The sequence below is a fragment of the Lactuca saligna genome, chromosome 1 (assembly GCF_052625555.1).
Source record: "Lactuca saligna cultivar CGN05327 chromosome 1, ASM5262555v1, whole genome shotgun sequence".
NCBI classification, from domain to species: Eukaryota; Viridiplantae; Streptophyta; class Magnoliopsida; order Asterales; family Asteraceae; genus Lactuca; species Lactuca saligna.
Genome location: NC_136417.1, coordinates 107124321 through 107143527, shown reverse-complemented (window position 1 = coordinate 107143527; position 19207 = coordinate 107124321). Strand labels below are relative to the sequence as shown.

At 33.3% G+C, this 19207-nt stretch overlaps 2 protein-coding genes and 1 pseudogene across 3 annotated transcripts; all 3 read left to right on the top strand.

The window, feature by feature from the left end:
* Nucleotides 1-808: 808 nt before the first annotated feature.
* Nucleotides 809-7911, top strand: LOC145042917 (disease resistance protein RUN1-like). 2 transcript variants are annotated; one of them, XM_078991441.1, is made up of 8 exons: nt 809-972; nt 1684-2527; nt 3084-4212; nt 4706-5029; nt 5107-6003; nt 6085-6715; nt 6850-6912; nt 7670-7911. In XM_078991441.1, the coding sequence occupies exons 2-7, from the start codon at nt 1995-1997 to the stop codon at nt 6876-6878; spliced, it is 3543 nt and encodes a 1180-aa protein (XP_078847567.1). In that variant the 5' UTR covers nt 809-972; nt 1684-1994; the 3' UTR covers nt 6879-6912; nt 7670-7911. The 2 variants fall into 2 exon arrangements, with proteins under 2 accessions (XP_078847567.1, XP_078847573.1); XM_078991447.1 differs by lacking the exon at nt 7670-7911 and adding an exon at nt 7201-7540.
* A 4597-nt stretch (nt 7912-12508) lies between these two features.
* Nucleotides 12509-12928, top strand: LOC145010330 (toll/interleukin-1 receptor-like protein pseudogene; annotated as a pseudogene).
* Nucleotides 12929-13972: 1044 nt separating this feature from the next.
* On the top strand, nt 13973-14764 carry LOC145010322 (disease resistance protein Roq1-like). Its single transcript, XM_078968879.1, has one exon. The coding sequence runs from the start codon at nt 13973-13975 to the stop codon at nt 14762-14764; it is 792 nt and encodes a 263-aa protein (XP_078825005.1).
* Nucleotides 14765-19207: the final 4443 nt, after the last annotated feature.

Sequence of the window (19207 nt, the reverse complement as noted above, 5' to 3'; positions counted from 1 at the left end):
TTTGAGAAAATAAATTTGAGTTTTCATTGGAAACTTTAAAAAACACGTTTGGTTAGAACGGGTGGAGTTTTTATTTTTCATCTTAAAAATTTTGAAAACTTTGAAAAACTATAAAAATCAATTTTCTAATTTACATACAATTTGGAAAAATAAAAATTTTCATTTCTTAAAAAACTTTGGAAGACTGAATGACCCAAACATATTTTCAAAATTTCTGTTTTTCTTAGAAAATTTTCCACAATTAAACACATCCTAAGTTTTTCATCATTAATGATAAGAAAAGGTTTTAGGGTTTTTTAGAGACAAAAGTTCATATGTCGGTTTTCAGGTTTTTTTAGAGAAGAAAATCATATCTTTATTGTGTGTATGTTTTGAAGAAAATTAGAGAAGAAAATCATATCTTTATTATGTGTATGTTTTGAAGAAAATTGTAGTTAGGGACAACATTTTTTTTAACGAGAAATTAAATATCCTCCTACTTTTGTTCCTACAAATCTTTTTACCCAATTAAATGATGACATTTGTCATATTAATGTATTAAAATATCATTCAATGAACATTAAATCTTACACATATCATTATTTAATTTGGTAGGAGAATTTGTAGGAACAAAAAGTAAGAGCATATTTAATTTCTCTTTTTTAATTAAAAAAAATAACTCATAAAAAGTCTAAAATAAATTAAAGTTCACATAAATGTCATTTTTACAAATTGGAAGGACCAAATAAACAATAAATGAGAACACAAGTACCAAGAGCATAAGAGTTCTCGTTGCTGTCTGAATTCGTCTACTTTTGTTAACATTTAAATTACTTACAAAAATGAAAGAAAAGTCAACATTCTCGTCTCTCCTCTGTCGCCCTTTCTTCTTCGTTGACTCGTCGTTTACCTGACGACTTACCGCCGTTCGCTCTCTTCGCCGTTGGTGCGCTATATCACGCTGCTTCAGGTCTCGTTGTCGTTCGTAAACAGGTAATAATTAAGGATATCGAGAATTTCTTTTATATTTTCCGTTTATTCAAATTACTTTTTGTTCAGTTCTGTATGTCAATTAGGATATCGAGAATTTCTAACAAAACTTTGTGCATACTGTGAAAAGTTCTTGATTATTTCTTTTATATTTTCCAATTTATTAACATGATTTTTTACATGTAAATCTTTTTGAATGATATTAAAAGGGAAGCTGAACGCTCATAATGAACAAGCTTTAATATTCTATTGTATAAGCTCTATTCCACTGTGCAAAACTTACTGACTAAACCAGATTGTAAGAAGTTTTGTTCTTGCCAAGTTGTTTCGGATGTTATATTTCCTGAAACAATATTAGGATTTTGTTAGTGCGAAGTTTAATTCATAAATCAGTTAATTAGCGCTCAGTTTATATGGAAATAAACTGGATTAGGTTTTTTTAGCTACAAATTAACAGGGGATTTTTTTAAGATGGGATATTGCTAGTGCAGAGTTTAAATCATAAATCACTTAATTAGTGGTCAGTTTATTTGGAAATAAACTAGATTAGGTTTTTTTAGCAACAAATTAAAAGGTTGTTTCTTTAAATTCGGATATTGCTAGTGCAAAGTTTAAATCATAAATCACTTAATTTGTGCTCCAGTTTATTTGGAAATAAACTGGATTAGATTTTCTTTTGGCTACAAAATAACAGGGGGTTTCTTTTAATTGCAGTCTAATTTGCAGCATTTATATCTGCTTGAGTCAGTATACTTGGCTCATGGGTAGATTTTGTTTGATCTTTTCTCACACCTCATAAGGTTCCAGAAGGGAAAACTTGGGATAACTGAACTATGCTTCTTCTAGATGTGCATTTAGTTTTGTAAAATGAAGACACAAACCTGTGAAACCAACATTCATAACTGATGATGTCCGGAGGAAACTGAGTTTCTGAGCATATTGGGATACACCAACATATAAGGAGAAAGAAAACATATATACACAAAATTGAGCAAGGGTGAAGGGTCATCATCACATAACTTATAATGGTTGTCCTCTCTGAATTTTCAGAAGGATCTTCATCATCTTCATCAACTCATGGTCATAGATACGACGTGTTTTTAAGTTTCAGAGGTCTCGACACTCGTAATAGTTTCACTGCTTACCTTCATAAGGCTCTTGTGGATGCCAATATCACTACCTTCTTGGATGATGAAGAGATTGAAACAGGGGAAGATCTGAAACCAGAATTGGCGAGTGCTATTAAAGCATCTAGGGCTTCTGTTATTGTTTTGTCCAAGAATTATGCTAGTTCGTCATGGTGCCTTGATGAATTAGTTTTGATCCTTAAGCAACGTGTGAAATCCAACCAAATTGTCATCCCTGTATTTTATCATGTTGAGCCAACCCATGTCAGGAAACAACAAAGTAGCTTTGGAGATGCAATGGCTAAGCATAGACGGATGATGGAGGCGGAGACAGATGAAAATAAAAGAAGTCAATGGGATCAAAAGATTGATCGATGGAATAAAGCACTTAAAGAAGTTGCTGATTTGAAAGGGAAGGACGTAACCGGCAGGTAACCACTTTCTTACCCATATCTCCAACTTTCAATTTTGTTTGATCAACACATGGAATATCAATATCATCTTCTCCATATACATTCCAATAAGAGTCTTCAATATCGTGGAATATACATATTCTTTTATATGATTTCTATTAAAAATCCAAAATTTAAATGATTTCCTATGTGTCTGCTATTAATTATCTAGCATACTACCTTACAACCAGAGCAGTTGTTGTTCAAGTTCCTGCAAAACCACATTTTCAACTAAGTTTAATTTGATGGCATTGTAGAGACATACTGAAATCTGGTTTCCCATTAGTGAAATCTTGTATTACATTGGTGGTTCTTTGGTCTTATTATATGAAAATTATAACCATGCACATTAGATGCTTATATGGTCGGAACTTAGAAGTGAAAATATGATATGTGTTTTATGTGAAAAACTTAATTAAAGTAATAGCTTAATATGATATAATTTTGAGTTGGGTCTTTGGATAAATCAAAATTTCAGATCTAGTTTACTAGTTTTGTGGATTGTGTTGTACTTATTATTGAAATCAAGTTTCAGGCTAGAGATGGAATTCATTGAAGAAATTGTCCAGGACATCTACCATAGATTACGTTTACCCTTAAACAGTCCTTTGCCACTGCTTATTGGAATGGAGGATTCCATTACATTCGTCACTTCATGGTTGAAAGATGCATCATCGCATACGACTGACATACTCACTATTTTGGGTATGGGCGGGATCGGGAAGACATCTTTATCCAAATATGTCTATGGATTACATTGTCGTGAATTCGAAAAAAGCAGCTTTATTGGAAATATCAGTAGGAGATGTGATGAAAAATTTAGTGGGTTGCTTGAGTTACAAAAACAACTCGTTGATGATATTTCAAAGGCACGTTCAATCAAAGTTCATGAGGTTTCTATATACACCTCAAAGATAGAGAATGTAGTAACTCGTAAAAAAGTGTTCCTGGTTCTTGATGATGTTGATAGTCTCCATCAGTTGGATTCATTACTTGGGAGCAAAGGTTTTCATCCGGGAAGCAAAGTTATAATAACAACAAAAGACGCATGGTTGACAGAGAGCTGTGCACTATTTAAAACAAACGTTAAACCCAATCATGCTAAACACTTTCTTCAAGTCTTAGATGAAACTGCATCACGAGAACTATTGTGTTTTCATGCATTCATGTCCTACACGCCCAAGGCAAATTATGAAGAGGTGACAGGAAACTTTGTGAAGTATTGTGAAGGACATCCAATGGCTCTTGAAGTTTTGGGCAAGTCTTTACATAATCGAGATGTAGCATACTGGGAAGATTGGATAAAACAACTAACGAAAGAACCCGGTTCTCCTATAGATAATGTTTTGAGAATGAGCTTCAATTCTTTGCCATCAACAAACGATAAAGATTTGTTTAAGCATATTGCTTGCTTTTTTGTTGGAAAAGATAGAGATGTTACTGAAACGATATTGGAGGCATGTAATATAAACATAAGATCTGGGATCACAAATCTTGTTGACAGATGCCTTCTTAGTATCGGATCGAATAACGAATTGATGATGCATCAATTGCTTCAAAATATGGGAAGATTCATAGTACATCAAGAATCACCTCACAAGCCATGGAAGCGAAGTCGATTATGGTGTCATGAAGAGTCTTTCAAAGTATTGAAACAAAATAAGGTAAGAGGCCATGTATACTCATTAGTAATAGGATTAAATGCAAGCAATATGATCGTACTTTCTTTGATTTGTTGATTTCTGCTTTCATTTCTTCCTATTGCAACATTATACTTTGAAAAATGTACCTTGTTATTACAATGTCATTCAAATACAAAGCATTTTTGACTGCTAAATTGTATAGATTTATTAGTATATATAATACACTAGTAAATTTTGTATATAGTATACTAATAAAAATTTGAGAACATAATACTATAATTGGGTATATTATTCAAAGTACAGTGTCTTAAAAAGAAAAAAGAAATTGAAAGTCAATGTTGTAAACGAATTAAGTTCAAGTAGGATGCTATAATACACAAATAAATGAAAGTATTTTGCTATTTCTTGCCTTTCATTATCCCTTAGTAACATGCATAACTAATAGGTATTTTCAAAGTATTTTGTATTGTCTATATACTTATTATTATTTTTTTGTATTTACATCTCTTCATAGGGTACAGAAAATGTTCTCGGCCTTGTCCTTGATATGCGAATGCTTGAGAAAAAGAAGTTTCATGCATCATTTGAGCTAAAAACAGATGCATTAAGTAACATGGACAATCTGATGTTACTACAACTCAATTATGTGCAAACTACTGGGCCTTATGAGAATTTTTCAGAAGAACTAAGATGGTTGTGTATGCATGGGTTCACTTTAAAGTCTATACCTTCGGACTTGCCGATGGATAATCTGGTTGCTCTTGATATGTCATATAGCAATATTGAATCATTTGGAATTTGTTATAGTAATCCACAACGACTTCAAAAGAGGCAAAAGGTAATTTATCTAAGTTTATTATTTTTCCATGTTCGCTTGATAAAATGCAGTACTATTCTAAGTTATCTCCATATCAGCTGTCAACTGGATTTTTCTTAGAAGACAAAAGGTTGCCTCGATCATTGAAGATTCTAAATTTAAGTTTTTGTCAACAACTTCATAGTCTGGGTGGCTTTGACCAACTCCCTGCACTTGAGAGGTTAATACTTATAGACTGCATTGGTTTGCTTGATGTTTGTGAATCAATTGAGCAATGTGTTGAACTTGTCCATGTTGATCTGAGCTACTGCAACAAGCTTGAAAATCTTCCAAGAATCATAGGCATGTTAAAGAAAGTTAAAACACTATTGATAGAGGGTTGTAATCTCAGTGAATCTCGAATCCACATTAAGGATATTGATTCCCCTGAAAAAAACATAGTAACCTTTTCCCCCACCATTCCAGAGGCTACACCAACTTATTCAAAATTCTTTACCATATCTTTACCCAGATCTTTACTAAGCTTGTCGCTTGCAAATAATAACTTGTCGACCGAATCCTTTCCCATGGACTTCAGTAGCCTATCTATGTTAAAGGAATTATATTTAGATGATAATCCCATCGTTTCTCTACCCTACTGTGTTAAAAGCCTTCCTAGGCTTGAGTCACTTAGTATGGTAAATTGTAATTTGCTGACGTCAGCCGATCATCTTCCACATACACTAACGTATTTGGACCTTCATTCTAATTCTAATAAGCCTTTGCTACAAAAAGTTGTGTTTGATCCTGAAATGTCCCCACTCGAGTTGTCAGTAGACTGGAAGATGTTTGCAACTTCATCGTTTGAATTTGAAGGCTTGGTCAAAACCCAACCAATGGCTTGTATTGATGAAAAGTTATTACATAGTTTGGGCTGGACTAAGCTAGACTTCCTTAATGAAAGGCGTGTGCAAACTGATGTTTGGTTTTCTGGACCAAAGGAATCTGAAATCCAGGTTTGCTCTTGTTAAGTATGTCTTTCTGTGGATATTATATATATAATATGGTGATCTAATGAAGGTGGTGGTGTTTGGCAGGTGTATTATGAATTTGGAATATTCAGTACAATTTATGGAGGAGAAGAGATGCCGAATTGGATTACGGAGAGAAGCAGTGGGCCATCAATATCATTTACAATCCCATCATCTCCTAACACGTTTAGAGGATTGAATTTCTGTTGTGTGCTGACATCTCAATTTTTTCTGGAGGGGTTTGGATTTGTAGATGATGTACCTCTTAATTTGCCGGTGATCATAATTAGTAATATTACAAAGAACCTCACTTGGATATACAACCATTACATTGACATAGTCTATCTAAGTGGAATGTATTTGACGTTGTCAAGCCATTGGATGTTTGGGATGAATGAAATGGAATGTGGTGATCAGGTTACTATTACTGTTATCCTAAGGCAGAAACCGTATGATATTGGTAGTGCAGTTACAAAGCAGTGTGGGGTGAGTTTTGTGTATGATGATGGAAAGGAAGAAGAAGAAGATGTGTTGGGTTATTACAAATCATGGAATCACATCATTGGTGGAGATCTCACTGGATTTCAGTCAACCACCGGAGAATACATCCTAAACAAAATTCGAATTGTGCTGCCTTATGTTGATATGGATATACCAAAATATGACAGTTTGTGTGGAGAAGGTGCCTGTTTTAAAGGTAGATTTCTTTTTTATGTATTACTTTATATCAAAAGCCGATAATAATTAAATGATAGTGCTTTAGTAATAAATAATTCATGATTTGATTTACTGCAATTGTTGTCAAGTCTTTAATCTATTTATTTTCTTTAGATGAGGTGCAGTTCAGAGCTTTCTCTTAAAGGAAGTCCAACTTACTTGAGGATGGCCGTTAAGGTAGTTTTATCCCAAAAACTATTTTCTCGTGAACGACACGTATTTTTGGAGTTGTTTTGTCCCAGAGAGTTGGATCTTTTTTATTTATACATATTTATCTACTTTGCCAAAAACATATTTTTGTTAATAAACTGACCTTATTGTATATATATATTTTAAGTAAAACATCAACCTGTTGCATACCCCTGCCTTTTGCTCTGTTTTTTTATATATAACTTATGTGTATTAAGAAACCCATCATCTGCCTCCCATATGCTATATAGTTGACATCTGATTTCTTTCATGAAGGTAATATGTCTGCCGAAATTCCTCTCAAGCTCCATACATATGCTTGATGTGCTTTAAATTGATAGAAACTTATCAAGATTCAAGCAAAAAATGCATTTGATAGCTTGTCAAAATAACTGGAAAGATGAATGTTATCCTTTATGTTTGTGTAGTGATTTATGTGCTTGCAGAAAAGTAAACAAATGCACAAGTGGATGTCTTAATATATCAAATATTTCCATGAATAATAAATTTTGATGGTTTTTATAGGCTTAATTAACTCCAAATGTATTTTATAAGTGAATTTGAGAATGCAGCTAGGCAGCACCATGAAAACCATTGTTGTTGCCAAATTTATGTGTGGTCGATACCTTAAATTTTTTCATGTTGATATTTCAGCCATTCTTATAATTAGGTGTGTATTTGAAAGAAAACAATTTTTGATGATTTGATGATAATAGTTTTTTTTTTCTCTTCCTTTTAATGACAGTTTACAAAGAGGGATGAGTCGACTCTGCTAGACACATTACTGTTGGTGACTCACTAACAGCAACTCCTTGCTATATATTTAAAAAAATAATAATATAATGATAATTTTCATTATAATGTTAAAGTATGTTTTTAATGTGTTTGAAGTTGAAAAAAGGTTTTAGTGTAAAATTTACACAAAAATGTTGTAGGTTATAGTGTTATTGTTGGAGTTGGTCTAAATAAAGAAGCACCGCTTTTATATATATATTTTTTTCTAAAATTTCAAAGAAAAAACCATACACAAATTGGTATTAATTCTCGATTTTTAATATCCATGAGTTTATTAATTGTTTTATGATGATGTTTAGAAAGATATAATAAGTTTTAGTTAAATTTGTAATTAGAAGTATTATTAAAGATCTTGTGTCAAGTTTTATTTTTAAATATACGACAAATAATGTAAAATACTTGGATAGTCCTTGGTTTTGGGGTTTAGTTAACGAATCAATAATGAGACGTTGATTAGTCATGTCTCACTTTTTGGTTACTTTGCTCCACTGGATAACATTAATTTTCTCCATGAGTTATAGGAACATTAGTTGTGTGAAACAAGTCATGTTTATTTTCTTACTTCTAAGAAAAAGGGAAAAAATATGTTTTAAGATTTAGAAGAACTACTAGATAAACATCAAGATATATAAATGTCAGCAACTTGTTAATTTTGGTATAAATTAATATTGAAGTGTTTAAAGTCTGACATTGTTTTGCCTGTTTTGCCATCCAATAACATTTTGATTGATTGTAGAAAAAAGAAGATAAAAATAAAATGTCATAGTCCATGTGATGTGGTTTGGATGTTAGGATATAATTAAGGTCTCGAGATGAAAATGACGTTCACTCCCTTGAGGCCTTGAGATATTAATATATCATGACCTTTTTGTTTCTTTCTAGTTTCTTTACAATATATCACCGACTCGGCCCTCATAAGCGAAAATCCTGGCATATTGAGTTTTATGTGGTTATTAATGGTTTCACGATTATATCATATGTCATTCTCTAAATGATGTTTGACCTAATAATTTACTATTCCTTTTGGGAAATTTCGCATAGGATAAGATTTTGAAATCATCTCCTTATAAGTAACCCAAATTTGAATCACGGTGTTTTCAAACATATATAACAAGGAGTTGGGTTGTGAAATTATTATGAATTGGGCCGATTAGCACATGGCTTATGGCGAACCCTTTACATATATAGCAGTGAACATGATGCGATTTTAGAAACACAAGAGACCAGAAATGAAACAATTTTCCAATTAAAATTTTAGCCTTTAGCCTTTTGTCCAATACACCATATCCCAAGAAACATGAAACAATTTTAGTTTTTTTTTGTTCTTTTTTAGCCCACAATCGAAATTTGGTTACATAATAGTTTTGGTTCATAAACACAATCATAGCCATAATTTTGGACCCTTATGAATTGTGATGTTGAATTTGATTCGCCAACAAAAAAAAAATCATAGTCATAAACATTCATAATAACATAAAAGAATCTTAAACATCTATGATAACAAATTCAAAGTTTAGTAAAAGTCAAATGAATATCAACGAACTAATAATATTAGAAGTAATTAATATAATTATAGCGGTGCGGTTACTTTTTTTCAGTGTTTTAAAAAACGGTTTTTTAGTTGAACCGGTATGGTGACCGGTTCAACCAGGTTCTATAATTTTCATATTTTTTTCTATTTTTCTATACATATATACATATATAAATCATGAACTTGACGTTTAGAAGTCCAGACATATATATATATATATATATATATATATATATATATATATATATATATATATAAGTTGTAAATCGATCCAAATATATAATCATAAGTTTTAATGTTTTACATCAATCCATATACGTCGAAAAGAAAATAAAATATAATACCAAAATAAAATATTGTTTCAGATGAATAAAGGCATATCATAAAACTTTATAACATTTATTATGAAAATGGTTTTTTTTCCATGTGTTTTCATTCGGTTAAACCGGTTTTTTTGACTGGTTGAAACAGGTTTTTACTAAAAACCGGCCGGTTCAATCAAATTCCGAAATCGACGTAAAACCAGTGATTGTTAAACCGCTCTCTCTCCCGGTTTCCGGTCCAACCGGTTCGACCGGCCAGTTCAAACCGGTTTTTAAAACATTATTTTTTAAGAGTGAGTTGTTAAGGTAAAATTGCATCGAACCGACTTTGACTGGTCTTCGTCAAATTAAGAACCGTAGAGTCGGTTTTTGTATCGTTTTTCAGTTTGTTGCGAGTTTTTTGGTTTCTTTTAGATCTTTTTGATTTTGCTCACCCTACCCATATCCTCGCAATTCTAGGAAGCTATAGTGGATGGTAGGGGAGCCAAATTATGATGAGTTAATTTGAAAATAATTAATCTCAAGAGTTAAATGTAAATATCCATTCTTTGTCATTATCTTTTATTTTAGTATAATGATAACTTATCAACCAAAAAAATGATAATTACCAATAATAAAGCATAAACCCTAAGAATGAAGAGGAACCGATCATAAGAGATTCAACTCTCTTCACACATTTTTTTTGTTCACTCCAAAACCTCTCTTTCACATCCTCTATATTCTCTCCTTAAAAGTCTTGCAAGTCTCGAATTTCGGTAACGATCAAGCAAAGAAGAAGGTTGTGTTTATTTTGCAGATCATACTCTTAGGGTGCAACTTCATGAAATGAACCCTGGTTTGGGTTCTAGCTCATCCAAACGACGCCAAGAAGACGGTTCTAATCAAACCCGCAACAATGCCTATATTTAAGGCGAAACTATGACAAAAAGAAAATTTAGACTAAAACCGTAATATTTTGACAACGACAAGGACCATTCCTGTAATTTACTCTAGAAAATCTAATATCACTAAAAGAGGAAATATCGTGAAAGGTAAAAAGAAAAATCCAACGTCTCTATAGGGCTGACAATTCTCGACACGACACGACACGCGACACGACACGAAATAAATGGGTTTGGGTTGAGTTTTTCAACCCGCCAACCCATTTATTAAATGGGTCATATATGGGTTTCTCATAAAATAAACAGGTTGACCCGCCAACCCGGTTATATTCTTAATAAAAAAAATTATTATATTTTTAAATATATTTATGTATCAAGTATTAATATTTAATAAGTATTATATAATATATACCATTTATTCATAGACCATTTGATTGTTTTGACATTATTATTCGTGGTGGATAGTCTAAGGTCATAAGTGATAACCTATAAGGTTAAGTCTGTAACATGTTTCTATTAATGTTTTCAATTTTCATTTAGATGTTTAAGACATAAATATCTAAAATTTGGACCCACGAACCCAAATCTGATCCACGAACCAGCCAACTTGTGAACCCGTATAAATAAATGGGTTGGTGGGTCATATATGGGTTTATGTTCCAAACCCGCCAACACGTGACCCGCCAACCCGTGACCTGTATATTTAAATGGGCCGTGTTTGGGTTGGCATATTTTGACCCGCCAACCCGCCAACCCGCGACACGCCAACCCGAACACGACACGATTGCCAGGCCTACATCTCTGTCTCACCTCTCTCGCCGGCTCCTTTTCTTTCCTCGTTGACTCGCCTTATACCGGCCGACTTCGCGCCGTTCGCTTTGGATTTTTCACTCAACGTCCTTCTAAATCGCGCTGCTGTTGGATCGTCCGCATTCTCTCTGCTTCAGGTGTCGCTGTAGCTCTGTATGCAGGTAACTGTGAATGAACATTCTTTCAAGTTAGTTTCACATGTTGTTAGACAATTATATCTGATTAATCTAAAATCACATCATAATTATTTGTTTTTACATTAATTAGGGATTGAAATTTCGATTATTTCAGTACGGATAGTACAGAGTTTATCCTTGACTTCTTAATTCCTTATATTCCAACTCACAAACACAATGAATAAACTTTAATACGCGATTGTAATAGTTGTACTTTTAGTTGTGTTATATGAAATAGGGGTGTTTTCAGCTTTCAGATGCTTTTACTTTTGGCTATTTTCAGATGTTGTAAGTACAAGTAGGGTTTGGTTGACTTAAACTTTTGCTCTAGGGGCAACACAAAGCAAAGCTTTCACATGGCTTTTGAAAATAAAAAAGATGCAACTCAAAATTGATGATGATGTATATATTCTTGTGTATAATGTGAATTTATCTTTAAAGTTTCATCTAGTATAGACCTTGTAATTTAAAGCTTAGAGATGGTGGGACTTGTGACTTTCAAAAACTTATCATTTGGAGCAACCCATCAACATTCTATACTAGATTTAATGATAGAAAAATTCACATTTCAAAAGATGTTCTCGTTAATTCCAGGGACTTTTTCTTGCTTTTGGGTCTTTTAATTCATGGTGTTGATTATTAGTTTAGAAAATAGCAGGGATGGCGATGATAAATACAAGTAGGATTTGGTTAACTTGAAGTCATGTTCTAGGGGTAGAAAAATAGGTTAATCAATCTAATTAACTGAGTAACCAAACTTTAAACAATTCCCATCTTAATGTTATGGCGATTCTACATCAATACATAGCTGTACATATATTGGTTCTTTCTATTTGTTTGTTGCTTTCAAAGCTTATTAAATTCAAATAATAAGTTTGGAGGTGCATATGTTTTGTTATTCAAACATTTATAAGTTTTATTTTGTAGGAAAATAAAAGCAATAATTTGGATTTTGTGTAGAGACATTATGTATGGGATCCTGAGATAGAGGCAGAAGTGAGCAAAGTGTGGGTAAAAAAGCTTCAGAGGTTATTGGGAAGAGTGAAGGTCATTAATCCATAACTCATAATGGTTGTTCTCCATGAAATTTCTGAAGGGGCTTCATCTTCTTCTTCAACTCATGGTCATAGATATGATGTATTTTTAAGTTTTAGAGGTGTTGATACTCGTAATAGTTTCACTAATCACCTTTATAATGCTCTCATGCATGCCAACATCACTACCTTCTTGGATGATGAAGAGATTGAAATAGGGGAAGATCTGAAACCAGAATTGGAGAGTGCCATTAAATCATCTAGGGCTTTTGTTATTGTGCTGTCAAAGAATTATGCTGACTCCACGTGGTGTTTTGACGAATTGGTGCTGATCCTTGAGCAACGTATGACATCCAATCATATTGTTATTCCTGTCTTTATCATGTTGAGCCCACACATGTCAGGAAGCAAGAAGGTAGCTTTGGAGATGCAATGGCTAAGCATAAAAAGATGATGGAGGTGGAGGCAGATGGAAATAAATATAAGTAAATTGGCTCAAAAGATGGATCGATGGAATAAAGCGCTTACAGAAGTTGCTAATATAAAAGGAAAGGATGTAAACGGCAGGTAACGACTTTCTTACCCTACTTCCCTAATACTCTTTTAATTTTGATTAATTAACACATGAAAAGTCAATATCATCTTCTCCTTCTCCTTTTGCGATTCAATATCATATCCTCAAATAGGCATATTTTTATGCATTTAACTTTGGATATAGATACGCTTGAATTGAATATAATTTTTGCAATTATGTGATCTCATAAATTAATTTCCTATAGGCTGGTTAAACCATCCTCCTAACTTTAACACATTTTCTATGCATTTATCATTTTAAAATAAATAAATTCATTGAGATAACCATTTTAATGAGCTTGTAGGTTGTTTTATGTATAAACCAAAATTTTAACGGCCCTAATGCATACATTATTTCTATATCATTTTACCTTCAAATCATATCATTCTTTATTATGACATTTTAAGGCTCTTACTTGTAACTTGTAAGTAGTAAAGGTTAACTTATAACTATTCACCGACATTTTGGTCCTATTCTAATTTTTTTTTTCAAGCATAATATTAGTTCAATACATATCGATGGAAGGCAAACGGGCAACAAGCTGCGCCGTTAGCCCTTTCTGGATGACAAAACTAATCCTTTTAAAAACAACATTTGTGAATCTAGGAGATATTACATTAGAGTGCATGACCCGTTGGACTCTGTTGAGGAGCTCCACCAAATGTGCGAGAAAACCAAATGCGAGATAATAATATTTGTGATGTGCAAAACTTAATTAAGCAATAGCTTAATGATATAAATTTGATCTGGATCTTTGGAAAACTTAGATCTCTAATATGGCATGTTAGTTTTTGGAATTTGTTTGTGGTTCTTACTGAAATCAAATTTCAGGCTAAAGGTGGCGTTTATTGATGAAATTGTTACAGACATCTTCAATAGATTACACATATATTCTCAAGGTTTCCATTGCCACATCTTATTGGGATGGAGAATTCCATTAAATTCATTACATCATGGCTAAAAGATGCATCCTCACATTCCATAGATATAATCACCATCTTTGGTATGGCTGGCATTGGAAAGACTTCTTTAGCCAAATATGTCTATGGGTTACATTTTCATGAGTTCGACACAAGCAACTTTATTGAAAATATAAATAGGAGATGTGAAAAACGTGATGGGTTGCTTGATTTACAAAAACAACTCTATGATGACATTTCAAAGCGAAGTTCAGTTCAAGCTCATGATACTTCTATTTACACCTCAATGATAGAGAAAGCAGTATCTTGTAAAAAGTTGTTTCTAGTTCTTGATGATATTGGTAGTCTTGACCAATTAGATGCATTACTTGGAAGCAAAAGCTTTCATCCAGGAACCAAAATCATAATAACAACAAAGGACGCATGGTTGACAAAGAGCTGTGCACTATTCAAAACACACGTTCAACCCAAACATGAAATGTATGAGCTTAAAGTCTTATCTGAGATCAATTCACAAAGACTTTTTTCTTTTCATGCATTCATGTGCAATGATCCCAAGAAAGGTTATGAAGAGGCGTCTGAAAAACTTGTGAAATATTGTCAGGGACATTCAATGGCTTTAAAAGTTTTGGGCAAAAGTCTACATAATCGAGATGTAACTTATTGGGAGGGATACATAGAAGGGCTAAAGAAAGAGAATGGTTCCCCTATAAATAATGTCTTGAGAATGAGTTTCGACTCTTTGCCATTCAAAAATGATAAGGACTTGTTTAAGCACATTGCTTGTTTTTTTTGATGGAATGGATAGAGATGTTACCGAAACAATATTAAATGCGTGTGATATAGACTCAAGATCCAGGATCACCAATCTTGTTGACAGAAGTCTTCTTACTATCGGATGGAACAACGAATTAATGATGCATCAGGTTCAAGAGATGGGAAAATTCCTAGTACGTGAAGAATCGATTGACAAACCATGGGAAAGAAGTTGATTATGGTGTCATGAGGAGTCATTCAAATTGTTGAAACAAAAAAAAGTAAGAGACCATGTATACTTGTTTAAAGCATATTGTATTTTTATATACATGTTTTATAATATTTTAAAATATTTTTGAATCCCATTTCTTCTTAGGTTATGGAAAATGTTCTAGGGCTCACCCTTGACATGAGAATGCTTGAAAAAGGAAGTTGTATGGATCACTTGAGTTGAAAACAGATGCATTGAGTAAGATGGATAGTCTAATGCTGCTACAACTCAATTATGTGCACATAACCGGCTCTTACAAGAATTTTCCGACAGAATTAAGATGGTTGTGCATGCATGGGTTCCCTTTAAAGTCTATACCTTCAAACTTACCGATGGAGAATATGGTTGCTTTTGACATGTCATATAGCAATATCGAGTCATTTGGGTTTTATAGCTATCCACAACAATCTCATAAGAGGCTAAAGGTATCTTATCTCCATTTACTAGTTTATTATGTCGAGAGGATGTAATTCACAACTATTTTAATTTATCTGAATTTCAGCAATTGAAAGGATCGAGCTCAAAAGACAAAAGGTTGCTTGGATCGTTGAAGATTCTTAATTTAAGTTCATGTGAACAACTTCGTAGTCTTGGTGGCTTTGACCATCTCCCTTCACTTGAGAGGTTAATACTTAAAGGTTGCATTGGTTTGCTTGAGGTTTGTGAATCAATTGAACAAAGTCGTGAACTTGTCCTCATTGATTTTAGCTACTGCAACAAGCTTCAAAAATTTCCAAGAAGCATAAGCATGTTAAAGAAGGTTAAAACATTGTCGCTAGAGGGGTGTAGTCTTCGTGAATCTTGAATCGAGATTAGGAATACGGATTCAATAGAAAATCTCAAGGCTAACAACATTGTCGTAAATACAGAAACGTCTTCCCCTTCCATTCTCGAGGCTATACCAAGTGATTTGAAGTTCTTTACGATTCTTTTACCGAGAACTTTAGTGAAGTTGGAACTTACAAATAATAATTTGTTTACCGAATCCTTTCCCATGGACTTCAGTTGCCTATCTATGTTAGAGGAATTATGTATATATGAAAATCCTATTGTTTCCATGCCTAATTGTGTGAGTAGCCTTCCTAGGCTTAAAGTGCTTAGTATGTCATACTGTTATAAGCTGATGTCAGTCGAACATCCTCCACATACACTAACAAATTTAACTATACTTTTTGGTTCTAGTTCTAAGCCTTTGCTACGAAAAGTTGTATTTGATCCAAAAATGTCCCCACTTGAGTTCTTTATAGACTCGAAGATGTTTGCACTTTCGTCGTTTGAATTTGAAGGCATGGTGAAAATCCAAGCAAAGGCAGATGTTGAGGAAAAGGTGCTGCGTAGTTTGGGTTGGACAAAACTAAACTTCCTTAACAAAAGGCGTGCGAGGATTGAAATCTGGTTTAGAGATACAGAGGAGTCTGAAATCCAGGTATTCTCTAGTTAACTATGTCTTTGTGTGAATATATATATATATATATATATGTGTGTGTGTGTGTGTGTTAATAAGTTAGTTGTATTTGGCAGATGTATTACGAATTTGGAATATTTAGCACAATTTATGGAGGCGAAGATATGCCAAATTGGATTACAAATAGAAGTATGGGGCCCTCAATATCATTTACCATCCCATCACCTCCTAACAAGTTTAGAGGATTAAATTTCTGCTGTGTGCTGACCTCTGGATTTATGGATCAGCTCCTTGATTTGCCAGTGATCATAATTAATAATATAACAAAGAACCTCATCTGGATATACCAACATTACCTTGACATTATCTATCTTGGTGACAAGTGTTTTACATTGTTAAGCCATTGGATATTTGGGATGAATGAGATGGAATGTGGTGACCACGTTACTGTTACTGTGCCCATACCATATTTATATGTTGATCAAGTTACAAAGGAGTGTGGGGTGGGTTTTGTTTATGAGAATGGGAGCAAGGATGAAGAAGAAGATGATTTGGGTTATTACAAGTCATGGAATCACATCATTGGTGGAGATCTCACCGGATTTCAGTTTAAAACAGGAGAATACACCCTACACACCCGGAGATTTATGGACCATGGCAATGAAGTGGATCAATATTTTCATGAACTTGTAGACGGTGCCTGCTATAAAGGTTGATGTCATTTACTAATATCAAACTTAAATTTGTTTTATTTTTCTTGTGCAGAAATATACATGTCTATTTACATAACTTCCATAAGTTGAGTAAAAAACAGTTTATCCAAGTGGATGTATATAAGTAATAATTGGTGTATTACTGTTTTTTATCTGTTTTCATCAGAGAAGCCACAGGGGTTTAGAGCTTTATCCCAAAATCACAAAATGGTGACACATGTGAGGTATTCTTCTGACACCCAAATCATTCTCTCATCACATGAATAAAAGGTACACGCAGCCATATATGTTACCATTGTTTCTATTAATTGGTTCGGGATGTAACAAAATAAAAAGTGTATCAACCTTGCGATGGATCTTTGAAAGTGTCAAAATCAAAATGGACTTGGAAATGGCAACATCAGAATGTACTAGTATGTTCCGCAACTGTTCACATTTGTAGGTTCAAATCTTTAGTCATAAGGAACATGTTGAACTCGCCCAAAAGTTTAATGAGTGGGAGCATAATAAATGCAGTGGGAGCATAAAAATACATGTAAAACCAATGTAGTTTGTTTTAAGGCTTCTTTATTCTGTTCTTTCTCTCATGTCTCGGTAATATATATATCTCATTATATTTGTGAAATAATGTGATTTTTGTTTCTGAGTAGTATGGTGTTTTGTAATTTTTCTGTTCAATTAGTATAGGATGATGTTTTATGATTTTGTGTCTGATTGTGATTCTTCATTTTTATCGCATTGGATTATGAGATTTTGATTGTGGTGGTTATAACTTATAAATTTTATTTATGTATTGAAATAGATCTCATTTTCTTAATTATCTGACAATATTTTTATTTGAAAAGCTGAAGATTCAAATAAAACTACTAGCAAGGGGCTAGAAAAAATATTACAAAGTATTATGGATCATTGGGTTTTGTATCCACAAATTCCATGAAATACAATCTTTACTATTGTAATATTAAACCAATCAAAAGAAACAATAATTATGCTTTCAAATAACTTGATCCTATCCTTCACCTCATATCTGAAAAGAACCTCGTAGTGATTCCTCCATATAATGTAGTAAAAACTATCATTCTCAAAAGCATCATTTTCCTTGTATTCATCATGACAATATCCACCGAATGAAATAACTCCTCCACATTAGAGAATAAAGGGAAGGGTAAATCTAACCACTCCATCACCTTAGCCTACAACCTAGCCACAACATCACAAATCAATCTATCATTCAACAAGGTTTTTCCATGTGGGGATCATGTCCAACAAAACACGCCACACCTAAAAACTCATTTTATTTGGGACTTGTGCTTTTTAGAAAAAGATGTGAACACATTGCAATGAATCATGGTGGAAACCTTGCTATCTACTCTCAACCAAATCCTTAAAAAAATTTTCAACTCTTCTTGATACTCGTACGGATCCTGTGCTTTCGGTAGTATAGGCCTATACTACTTTCCACACTTATCCATATTATCCCAAGAAGTGTCTCGAGATTCCCAAGTCATTACCCATGTCTACTTCCAAGCAATCTAATCACCTATACCCACCCTAAAACGAGTACACATTGCTAATGTTCCTAGATTTCCCTTCTAGGATCTCTCTTATGTAAGTGCTCACACAAGCATATTCTAACATTCTTCCTAGGTCACTAGGAATTCCCACCCCACCTTGCTATCAGCTGTGGAAGAAATTTTAACCAATGCCAACTAAATATCTTACATATACAATCACATGCAAAAAAATTAAATAATCTTTAGACTACAAGATCATGCACTACAATGGATGGACTCAAACAAGAGCTACTCAATAGAGCCTAATCAAACATTCTAAAACTATTTAATTTTTATGCCATACAACCTAACGTATTCACTTAACAGTCAATTAACATCAATATAGGTTTCACATAACACAAAGCAAGCAACATTCGAGCAGCAAATCTATTAGGCAATAAGGCATCATAAAGATCAGGAAATTCTATCATGCAATTCCTAAAGATCCTTAGCCTACACATTATCATACATCTCTAACAATTCACATATCAGTCATAGTCATAAAAGGCATCTATCCTAAACATGTACCTAGCATGTAATC